Source organism: Callorhinus ursinus, unplaced genomic scaffold (genome assembly GCF_003265705.2).
Source record: "Callorhinus ursinus isolate GAN/ISIS: 27379988/994484 unplaced genomic scaffold, GSC_fseal_2.0 scaffold24, whole genome shotgun sequence".
Taxonomy (NCBI): domain Eukaryota; kingdom Metazoa; phylum Chordata; class Mammalia; order Carnivora; family Otariidae; genus Callorhinus; species Callorhinus ursinus.
Genome location: NW_027397086.1, coordinates 23262085 through 23274549, shown reverse-complemented (window position 1 = coordinate 23274549; position 12465 = coordinate 23262085). Strand labels below are relative to the sequence as shown.

Here is a 12465-nt window from a genome sequence, read left to right as displayed (position 1 = left end):
ATAGTGTTACAATATAATTTATTGTCCAATTCGAGAGACTTTTAAGAGTGAAAAGGAGTACCATTAGTAATTATGTTGGTATGACAGATGTAAACTGGGATATATGATTATCCTATTTATTAGGCTTTGTGGAAATTCATGTGGTTCTTCCTGTCACAGAGCTTTTAGGTAGAGTAAGCCAAGAAAAAAAGAATGCATCTCACACATGTATGTGATATATGCTTTAAGGTTTAACTTTTTGAAGTAAGATTGTGTTATAAAACTATGTCATCAGAAATACTTCTTAATTACTTGTCATGTTTTATTATGCATTTTTAGCCCCATGGTTTTCTTCATTTATGAGCAAAATAAAGGAGTTGAATTAGATGTTATTTAAGGAGACTTCCATTTTTTTTAAGTAGGCTCCATACCCAGCGTGGAATCCAGTGCAGGGCTTGAACTCACAACCCTGAGATCAAGACTTAAGCTGATATCAAGAGTCAGATGCTTAACCAACTGAGCCACTCAGGCGCCCCAAGGAGCCTTCCATTTTTAATAGTTTATGATTCTCTGATGGATGTGGAGTGTGGATTTTTCTCAAGCTAGAGATGAGATGCCATCCTAGACTTCTAAACATCTGTGTTACAATGAAATTAAAGTTTAGAATGCCAAACAGTGTTGCCCAATAGCAATGCCTATAAAGACAATCATAGGCATTTATATACTTTCTGAATAATTTGGATGAAAGAATTAGAAGGATACAGGGGAGACCCAGGAGCCCTTAGTAGTATTATGGTATAGATTTTGGTTTTTTAGAACAGTAGTTATAGCACCTAATTGAGAAGTAGGTACATAGTAAATATACCTAGAAATATCTTTTGATATTGACAATGTGCTGAAAATTGAGGATGATACTTCTCTTTTTTATATGACCCATCAGGGGCATCTTGTGGTGCAGTCAGTTAAGCAACTGACTCTTAGTTTCAGCTCACGTTGTGATCTCAGGATCATGAGACCCAGCCTTTCATTGGGCTCCATGCTCCATGGGGAGTCTGCTTGAGTTTCTCTCTCCCCCTCCCTTCTCCCCTCCTCCCCCCACACTTTCATGCTCTCTCTCTCTCTAAAATAAATATTTATATGAGCCATCAGACACGAGCTGTTCAGAGCTGTTAAGTTCTATAAATTATTGTTCAGGAAAGGGATACTGGTTAAGCAAAAGAATTAGATTATATTTTTTAGCATACCTTAAAGGCAGCCTTCATCATTAGAGGTTTATGATCAAACATTCTCAAAAGTAACTTAATTTTTTTAAATGGATGGCCCAGTTAACATTATTTTTTTAAAGATTTCATTTATTTATTTATTTATTTGAGAAAGGAGAGAGAGAACGCAGGGGAGGAGCAGAGGGAGAGGAATAAGCAGACTCTGCATGGAGTGTGGAGCCTGATGCAGGGCTCAGTACCACAGCCCTGAGATCATATCCTGAGCTGAAACACCCAACCGACTGGGCCACCCTGGCGGCCTGGCCCAGTTTACATTATTAAAGCTAATAGTTTATTTAGAAATTAAAATACATCATGAAAGTTTTTGAGGATGCTGAGTGCTCAGAGCAGTAAAAATGAAGGAAAGAAAAAAAAAGAAAGGTTCTTCAACAGATGGCTTCTTATAACCACAGATTTTAGTTTGGGATTTAATTTTTAGAAAATATTTTTGATAAAGCACTGTAAGTCTAATCTTAAGAAATAAAATCCACTCTTACAAAGATCATACGATAGTGACTAATTTTTTCCAAACTTAAGTTTTTAAAAAGTTTTCTTGTTTCTTTTCTTTTTTATTTTTAGGGTGGTATCGGCAATGCAACATTATTCCTTATAGTAAAGATGTTGACCTAGGAATTTTTATACAAGATTATAAATCTGATATTATTTCAGCATTTCATGATGTAGGACTTCCACTCAAACACAAATTTGGGAAGGTCAGTAGTAAAAATCTGCTTTACTTCATAAGTACCATGTCTCAAAAGTAAAGTTTATATTAAACAACTCAGATGGTTAAGAATGTTACATGTGTATCACTCAGTATTGGCCAGGCTGAGCTTAGCAGAAGCTTGTTATGTGACTTTTGCACTATTTAAGGAAACTAGAAAATCTGGCTTTCTTTTGACAATGAGAAGGAGAAAAGTATCTTGAACTATTGCAGGTGAATTTATTGCCATTATATTAGAAAACAATATAACGTAATTAGTATACCATGTAATGTAAAATTAATACAATTATTAAGAATCTCACCTACCCTACCTGAAATTATATTGTTTCTCATAAGTCACTTAATTTCATATTCACTTAGGCATCCTGTCATTATCAACATGAAATGGTCCTTTGGTGGCTAAGGGTTAGAAATACAGAATCATTTCAAATAGTACTTGAATTTCTTATTTATTTCACATGTTCTGGGTCATAGCAATTTTCTGAGTTCAACTAGGAAGGTCATCATGACTTAAATGAAATCTCCTTTTAGACAATTTGATTTCTATGCCTTAAGCCCATAATTCCTTGCAAACATCTTATTCTTTTATTTTTCTCCCCAAACAACATCTTACTCTTTTTTTCTTTAAATTTTTTATTGTTATGTTAATCACCATACATTACATCATTAGTTTTTGATGTAGTGTGCCATGATTCATTGTTTGTGCATAACACCCAGTGCTCCACGCAGAACACTCCCTCTTTAATACCCATCACCAGGCTAACGCATCCCCCCACCCCCCCTTCCCTCTAGAACCCTCAGTTTGTTTTTCAGAGATCATCATCTCTCATGGTTCGTCTCCCCCTCCAATTTACTCCCCTTCATTCTTACCCTCCTATCTTCTTTTTTTTTTTTCTTAACATATATTGCATTATTTGTTTCAGAGGTACAGATCTGTGATTCAACAGTCTTGCACAATTCACAGCGCTCACCATAGCACATACCCTCCCCAATGTCTATCACCCAGCCACCCCATCCCTCCCACCCCCCACCACTCCAGCAACCCTCAGTTTGTTTCCTGAGATTAAGAATTCCTCATATCAGTGAGGTCATATGATACATGTCTTTCTCTGATTGACTTATTTCACTCAGCATAACAGTCTCCAGTTCCATCCATGTCGTTGCAAATGGCAAGATCTCATTCCTTTTGATGGCTGCATAATATTCCATTGTGTATATATACCACTTCTTCTTTATCCATTCATCTGTCGATGGATATCTTGGCTCTTTCCACAGTTTGGCTATTGTGGACATTGCTGCTATAAACATTGGGATGCACGTACTCTTTCGGATCCCGACATTTGTATCTTTGGGGTAAATACCCAGTAGTGCAATTGCTGGATCGTATGGTAGCTCTATTTTCAACTGTTTGAGGAACCTCCATGCTGTTTTCCAGAGGGGTTGCACCAGCTTGCATTCCCACCAACAGTGTAGGAGGGTTCCCCTTTCTCCGCATCCCCGCCAACATCTGTCGTTTCCTGACTTGTTAATTTTAGCCATTCTGACTGGTGTGAGGTGGACAACATCTTACTCTTAATTTGATTGTTCCCAGGACGGTGTTGTCCTGGAAAGTTAGTAAAAGTATGTTTAGTCACTGAAAAATTTCTTTATTGTAATTATTCTAGTTTATAAAAAATATTTAATAAAATATTTTCCAGAGGTCAGAGTCAAAGCAGTAGAACTCTAGGCATGCAAATGTTTACTCTACACTCACTTTCTGACTGGCACTGCACTCTGCACCTGGGACACAAAGATGAATAAGTTACAGTACTTATCTTTGAGGAGTTAACTGTCAAACTGGGGAAAAAAAACACATAGTAATTATGTGATTAGTGCTATAACAAGACAGAGGCACCAGGTCTAATGGGAACATAATTATTTGTAGATTAAGTTTCTTTAGGCAAATGCTCTCAGAATTCTTTGTATCTTTAACTTTTATTTTTTCTTTTTTCATATACATAATATAATTTATGGTATATAGATGGGTTTCTATGATGCCACATTTATTTAAGTACTTATTATTGATTGAGATGAGAGACTTATTTCCTAATAGTTTTTCTTGATTATTAAAGGGAATCACTTTTCTTTGGTTCCTTTCCTTCTTTACTCAGAAAAGGGCCCAGGAACAGAATGTTCTGCAGACTGGTAATTGAGCTACTGTAAATCATTTACTCTGAGTTTTCATTAATTATCAGAAGCAACATTATTTTATATGCATTTAAAAAAGAAATCAAATCTTGGCACGCTATTGATAAATCCCAACTTAAGAGATGTTCCAGCTTGAAAAAATATACTAGAATCAGTATTCTTTCTCTATAAAACAAAATCTTTTTTTTTAAAGAAAATATATTTCCTTCATTTCAGTCTGTGATGGTTTTCGTCTTCCTCCTAGGTAGAGGACAGCTTGGAACTATCTTTCCAAGGAAAAGATGATATAAAACTCGACATTTTTTTCTTCTATGAAGAGACTGACCATATGTGGAATGGAGGCACTCAGGCCAAAACGGGAAAAAAATTTAAGTATGAATCAGATAAGTACTTATAAAAGGGGATAGAGAAATAATTTCAGAAGGTAGAAATAGGAAGTAACTGAAAATGAAAAACAAACGAAAGACTGTCACAGCTTCACTCTTAGCTAACTTCCTCAGTTTACCCATAAAGCCCAATTGTGTTTGGAAAGTATGGACTACTTATAAGGACAGTGTAAGAGGAGGAAGTGCCCATGGGACTTCAGTCCAAAGAGTCATTACGATTAGAAGCCCTTGAGTCATTGGAAAGGGAAAACCAAAACAAGGAACACAAAAACCGAGCCCAGAACCTTAGCCAAAATACAGATTAGCTGTTAGAGTTATAGGAGCTTGTTAATTTGCTGGAAATTGATAAGGGTCAGTAAGAAGGAGATAGGGTGAAGTGAAGATTAAGTGAGGACACTGGAACTGAACTGTTCTGAGGCCACAAATGCTCCGCAACCTCAGAAATTAGCCTTTTAACAATGACTGAGGGCTGATCCTTAAGGCATAGTCATTGAGCTTAACAGCTACCATATTTTGTCAAATGTAAGATGATATGGATTGTAAGATGCACCATTATTTTATGTGCTACTCAGAAAGGAAAAATACTGCCAATTATAATTCTAAGACACATGATTCACAGATGGAAAAATTTGGGTGGGGGGAAATGTCTCGGAACTGATGGAGTGCAGTATGTTAGATTGACATTTTTAACATTTTTTTTAATGCTGCTACAGTAAAACTCTGTGATGAGAAAAGACAAAAATGACATTAGAGTAACAATGCTCTCCTTTATGAAGCAGTTGACCTATTCTCAATTCTGAGAGAGAAAGAGAAGGAGAGGCAAATGAATGGGAATGAGAACCCAAAGAGCATTGGCTTTGGAGTCAAGGCAGACCTGGGGAACCTTAGCTGCACCCTAACCTATTTGTGGCCTTTAGCTTTTCTCTGAACATTAATCTCCTAGTCTATTAAGTTTGGGTAGCGCTACTATGCATTTGACTGTTAGGAACATTTTGCATGTGTTAACACATCTAATCGTCAAAACAATCTTAGGAGACAGGTAATCTGTGAGGTGCTGAGAATGTAAATAGTTTGGTCAAGACCACACAGCAAGTAATGAAAGGACTCAGACAGACAGCAGCCTGTCCTTTAACCACTACTCCCCACTGTCTCCCTGATACACCTGACGATATGAGGCACCTGACATAATGCTTAGCACTCATTATCAGTAAATGATGGTTATCATTGTTACTGTTATGATTACTAAAGTGATTATCATTACTGTCATTATTATGGTAGTTATGTGACCAGAAGCTTAAATTTGCCTCACTAACTAGCTGAGATTGGAGCTTCTATCATAAATTTGAGCCATTGGGCAGAGTGGGGAGAATTCTGTGACACAGAAGAGAAATGCCATATGCAGACTGGTTTCTCCTGGGTACACTGACACACCCTCTTGGTATTGCTGAATCTTTATTTGAAGGCAAGGAGTCTTCATGTAAGGTAAATTCTGGAGGTTTGAGAGTAATCCAAACCTTTTTCTCAAAGTCATAAAGTATCCCCAAACTGACATTGACCCCAGAGGATATTCTTGAAACTTTTATTTAATATAAAAAATTATTTTGCTTTAGGACAACAACACATTCATGCTGGGTAAGCTCTGAATATAAGACAGAAATGAATAAGTTAATGAGTATATAATTGACATTTTCACTGTGACTAGGTGAATGGGGGTAAGTGTTTAGGACATTCAGCTATAATTTGTTTATTCAGATATAATAAAGAAACTGAATTTGGGACGGGTGCCTGGGTGGCTCAGTTGGTTAAGCGACTGCCTTCGGCTCGGGTCATGATCCTGGAGTCCCGGGATCGAGTCCCGCATTGGGCTCCCTGCTCAGCGGGGAGTCTGCTTCTCCCTCTGACCCTCTTCCCTCTCGTGCTCTCTATCTCTCATTCTCTGTCTCTCAAATAAATAAATAAAATCTTTAAAAAAAAAAACTGAATTTGGTGGTGCCTGGGTGGCTCAGTTGGTTGAGTGTCCAACTCTTGGTTTCAGCTCAGGTCATGAGATGGAGTCCTGTGTCAGGCTCCGTACTTGGCATGGAGTCTGCTTGGGATTCTCTGTCTCACTCCCTCTTCCCCTCCCTCTTGTGCTCGCTCTCTCTCACTCTCTAAAATAAATAAACCTTTAAAAAAAAACCACAAAAAAAGCTGAATTTAATGTGTAATTTAGAGGCTTCTTTAAAAACTGTAAGATAGTGTAGCACAGCAATTAAAGGGATGGAGCCAGTCTACTTGCTTTTGAACCCCAGCTTTATACTTTACCAGCTATTTTACCTTGGGCAAGTTATTTAACCTCTCTGTGCCTAAGTCTCCTCAAGTGTAAAATGGGAATAATAATAGAAATTGCTACATAGAATGGCTTTAAGGATTATGTGAGTTAATACAAAAAAGGGTTTTGAAGAGAATTAAAGATGTCCTGAGTGTGAAGTAATTATTAGCTGCTATTACTACTACTATACTAGTAGGACAGGGGTAAAGAAAACGATCTCTCTTCATAGTCTTATGAGAAAATTACAGATTAGGTACATATATCATCAGCTCAGTATTAAACTGCCAAATCTATTCTTAGAGGAGTTATATGAGGATGTCACCTTTTTTTCTAAGAAAGATACTTTCTAGAGCCAGTATTGTTATTCTTTTATTCTTAAATTTCCTTCTAAGACTTGAATTTCTTTCTTCTCACTGACATGATCTGAAACCTACGAACTTCAAAAGAATGGTTCATTTCTAACCACTACATTTCTGCATAGAAAGAGCTTCTTTCATTCTGCTTTAACTGCTCTTTATGGTAGCAGTGTTTGGGAAGTGTGAAGTGTTCTAATTATTTAACAAGAGAAATGAGCAGTGATGGAACTGTCTGGACAGATGGTGTGAGTCCCAGATTTTCTATCCTGTTACTGTGACCTTAAAAGGCAGAGAAAAGAACAGGGGATGGCTGTGTAGAGTAGTTTCTTTGGAAGATTCCCCCGGCCATATGCCATTTTCCTTCTTTTAGGCACTATTTACTTGAAGGAAATAAAGTATTTTCACCACTACTGTTCCTAGACGGGGGAAAAAAAACCTATTAAAGCTAGTCTAAAGGTCTTTTTATCTGTATAGTATATTACTTTGTATTCATGTATAGCTTATTCTGAGAAAAGCTTAATAATATAGATGCTTACCATTTGGGGGAAAAAAAGGCTGAAGAGGAACTCAGGAAGGAAGAAAAAAGTTCCCCCTTTTGCAACTTTACTCTGCATGTCTGCAGAATGATGTTTTCGGTCCTCAGATGTAATAATAATATTGGCGGCAATAATAAAAACAGCTGTGAGGGTATCAGCTGGTTATCTGGCACATGATCGGTACTTTACCTTTGTTATCTCAGTCCTCACATTATGTCTGTGGGTTAGGTGTTCTCACTCCCACTTAGGAGAAAACTAATGCTCAGAGAAGTGAGGTAACTTGCTCATTAATGGCAGGACCACGATTTAACTCCAGAGCTGTTGGACTCTTCAGCCTAAGTGCTTATTTCTAAGACTTAATAGGTTGAATGAGTTAATACCTGAAATGCATTTAAAACAGTAGGTGGCACATAGGAAGTGCTCTGTGAACGTTAACTACTGCTGCTACTATCATTACAGTGTTATTACTACTATTACTGCTACCATGTTACTCTGACACAAAGCATGGTACCTTCAACACAGTGGTAAATTGGATTAGGTACTCCAGTGGGCTCTGAATTTTTTATACTTATATTTCTTCTCCAGAGTCCCAGTCACTAGTAATAAAAAGTGAACTGTGCCACCAGGATGTGATGTTTTATTCCATAACGTCACAGTTGCTACAGATGGCTGCCCAGGTTTCTTGGGGTTATTTCTTTCCGTTCCATCTGAATCAGTTGACGTAAGTAGAGGCCAGAAGTTGGAGAGGCAATAATAAAAATTAACTTTGAATATTTGCTATGTGCCAGGCACTATGCCAAGCTTTTATATGCATCTCATTTAATCTTCACAAGCTTATGAGGAAATTCTTAATCTTGTCACCTTCATTATATAGATGTGGAAATTAAGGCAGCGCTAAGACTCAGACATGGGGCCATATCACTTTAGAGCCTGGATTCTTAGATAATACACAATGTTAGTGTCACCATGGTCAATATTGATAATATTCCTTCTATGAAAATAGCCCTTCTACTCAGTGATATTATCAGGGTAATACAGCTACCTCTCTAACCTCTAATAGGAAATATGCTACCCCCTGGGCTACTAGTGGTTCCTTATATCTTCTGATATTTGTAGTTTCTGCTTATTGTACAGATCTTCAGAAAATTTGGGTTTGTTCTCTTTGGGACTCCTGTCCAGGTGTGCCTCCTATATAATGTAATGTTTCATTTCTGCAGAGCTTATTTACTAACCCTGTATGCTAAGGATTCTCACATGAACATACTTAGGTTCTGCTCTCAAAGTTCTCATAATGAGGACCATGAAACAGATTATTAAAGTACTTTATCAGTAGTATAGTAATTGAAGTATGTGTTGTATATAATTGAGATACCAAATCAAAGTCTGTCTAGAAGCAACAGCAAGGAAGTGTGGCTTAAAAATAAGAGAAGTTTGTTAGGTAGACTTGGTAGGAATATGGAGAAGGGCTTGATAATATTTTTGCTTAACTATTTTTCTCTTTAGACTGTTCCTAATTTTTTTCTTATTAAAAATTCCGTGAGTGTCTTTTTTACATAAAGTAAAAGCCATGTTAGGGAGTTTCTTTGACTAGATTCCCAGAAATGGAATTATTATTGTTTGTGCTGTTTAAGAAGTAGAAAGGGTAAGTGGGCAATGTTCAAAGTCCAAGATTTTATTCCTCAGTCTCTACCTTTTCCTTTGACTCCTTAGGACTCTTTAAAGTTACAGGGGCTTCCTCAATTCTTTTTTCTGTTTTAGGGTCTAACCCAAGATACCACATTGCATTTAGATACCCAGTCTTTTGCAACTTCATTTGAGACCAAGATTTTAATCACTAAGTAGTACCAAGTTATACATCATCACATGTCCCAGTTCTGCCCATTCAAGGGCATTGAGTTGTCTTTTTTTGATGTTGCTCCTCAGTACCTTTAACTGGAAATAATCTCCCCTTCCTCTGAATTTCCATAGGTTTTTCCCTCATGCCTTATTTGGGGACTTCTGCTGATTTGTCTGTCGTTTCTGAGTGATAGATAGAGTCAGGCCTGGCAAATCTGTTGGGACTGAGTGAGACCTGAGCCCTACATGAAACCAAAATCAGCTCTTAAGTGTATTTGTTTTGTTAAAATGATAGGGTGATGCCAGATTGATGTCTTGATCCAGCCTACCACCTTTGGAGAATCAAAACCATAAGGTCAAGCCACCCAGTTTTTCAGTCATTCTGCTTTACCAGAAGCTAAAGATGAGAGTTCATTGTTGAATCCCCATTCATAGGTTCTCTCAGCTTCATAGATTGATAGCAGGCTACCGTGGTTTTAGTTCTCAAAAATACACTTGCCTTTTTAGTACTTATAGCTGTGAAGCTAAAAAGGCAAATTTGGATTATTTCTTTAAATTAGTATATTTAAAACATTGGCTTTTCTGAAAATGATCTCACATTTCCTACTCTGTTTATGCCTTCATATCTTACAACAGATATATTGTCTTAGGTTTCCTTAATTGTATCTCCAAACCTCTAGTGAGTAGCAGGTACAAATTATATCAATGAGGGAAGAATTTTTTTTTAAAATATTTTATTTATTTATTAGAGAGAGAGAATGAGAGATAGGAAGCACAAGAGGGAAGAGGGTCAGAGAGAGAAGCAGACTCCCTGCTGAGCAGGGAGCCTGATGCGGGACTCGATCCCGGGACTCCAGGATCATGACCTGAGCCGAAGGCAGTCGCTTAACCAACTGAGCCACCCAGGCGCCCGAGGGAAGAATTTTGAATGCATTTTGTGTGCATTTTGTATGACAATTGTATACAATGTACAGAAGTGGGAGTTATTTATATAGTTAGCTTTGCTTATTTGTTTTTTTAAGAGAAGATTACCTCAAGGGGTACCTGGCTGTCAAAGTCAGTAGAGGATGCGACTCTTGATCTTGGGGTTGTAATTTTGAGCCCCACATTGGGTGTAGATATTACTTAAAATAAAAAAAAAAATCTTTAAAAAAAAATTACCTGAGAATGAGTAAGTGGCAGACCTTCCATTTATGTGAAGTAAATTATGTTTTTTAAGACTGCCATACGTCTTGTTGTTTGAATGTAATTCTATAAAGTGTTTTATAAGGTAGTAGTCTAAGAGAAATAAAAACATATTTTTGCTAAAAGAGTTGACATGAATGTTCATAGCATTCTTATTTATGGTAACAATGGAAACAGCCCAACTGAAATGAACTACTGATACATGCAATAACATAGGAGAATCTCCAAAATATTATGCTCAGTGGAGGAAGTCAGATAGGAGGAGTACATACTATAGAACTGCATGTATTTGAAATTGTAGAGCAGGCAAAACCAGTGAAGGATGTAGTAAGGTCAGTGATTGCTAGGGGCCAGGGTGGATCTACTGCATGACTTGCTGAAGAGCACAGGGACCTTTGGGAAGCAGGGTGGTAGAAGTAGTCTGTGCTTAATTGTTGTGGTGTTTACACAGGTATATGTGTTTGTCAAAACTTAAAATGGGTGCCCTTTGTTACATGTAAATTACTTCTCAAAAAAGTGTATTTAGAAAAAAGTTTATTTACAAGTTTAAAAAAATTATGGGGGCACCTGGGTGCCTCAGTCAGCTAAGCGTCGACTCTTGATTTCATCTCAGGTCATGATCCTCAGGATCATGGGATTGAGCCCCACTTCGGGCTCCGCACTCGGCATGGGTTCTGCTTGTCTCTCTTTTCCTGCCCCCCCCCCATTCGTGTGCACTCTCTCTCTAAAATAAATAAATAAAATCTTTAAAAAAATTATGACTTAGAAAACTAATGTGAAGAGAAGAGAGCCCAAGATTACATACTGAAATAGAGGGATAACTGGGACCAGAGTGATGAATTTGGTCACGGCAGGCTTGATTGCAATGACAAGCTTTGAGCCTTTTGCATCTGATTGGACAAATTAGGTAATATGAGTTCAAAATAAAACAAGCTTTTTCTATTTAGTATAAAATTTGAAATCATAATTTAATCTCTTTTTAAAGTTATCTATTATATCCAAAGAGAAATACTATTAAAATTGTCTGAGAGAAAGCAGGCACAGCTGAGTCTAATTGGTTGTTGATGAACTATAGATCTAATTTTTGGAAGTTATGCAGTAGAAATAAAAATGTCCTGGGGCTTTGTTTCTGGCATTAAAGAAGAGTTTTGTGCATGCTTTAATGGGTAGTTTTTGATACAGTCATTATGCAGGTGCATTCAGGTGTTACATGATAACAACCACCTATACAAGCTTTAATTTGTCTACTCATTGATAATATAAATTTGTTCTTGTTTCTCCTGTGGTACAGATAATCAGTAGTTCTGTCCTATGGAGCTTGCATAGCATAGTTTAAAAGTCGGTAGGATAGATGGAATCACTCAATTTACACTGGAAATCAGTGAGAAAATGAGTTCAGCGGGTAGAATTTTATTTTATCAAACATGTATGTGCTGTGTATATTGCTTATATGTTAGAAGTTTGGGATGCGAGTGGAGTATGGGATCAATAAAGATCTCAGAGATTATATTCTAGTTTAGGCTCTGAAAAGTATATCAGCCATTCCACTATTACCCTTTTTGCTTCTGTGTTATCTGTGGTAGAATTGTGAGGGGCTTAGTGGAAGAGATAATTTAAAAAATGCTAGTCAGCATGCTGTAACCTTGGTTCTCAAGAATGAATTGCAATTCTTAGAAAATTGGGCAAAATTGATGGTGAGGACT

The 12465-nt window shown here is 37.1% G+C and overlaps 1 protein-coding gene across 6 annotated transcripts in view; it reads left to right on the top strand.

Annotated features, from left to right (window-relative positions):
- FKTN (fukutin) overlaps positions 1-12465 on the top strand; it is a 75875-nt gene that overhangs the window by 38646 nt on the left and 24764 nt on the right. For all 6 annotated transcript variants that reach the window (XM_073876617.1, XM_073876616.1, XM_073876620.1 and 3 more), the window contains 2 exons: positions 1821-1954; positions 4397-4524. In XM_073876617.1, coding sequence (XP_073732718.1) covers positions 1821-1954; positions 4397-4524 — 262 coding nt within the window. The remainder of the gene's footprint in view (positions 1-1820; positions 1955-4396; positions 4525-12465) is intronic.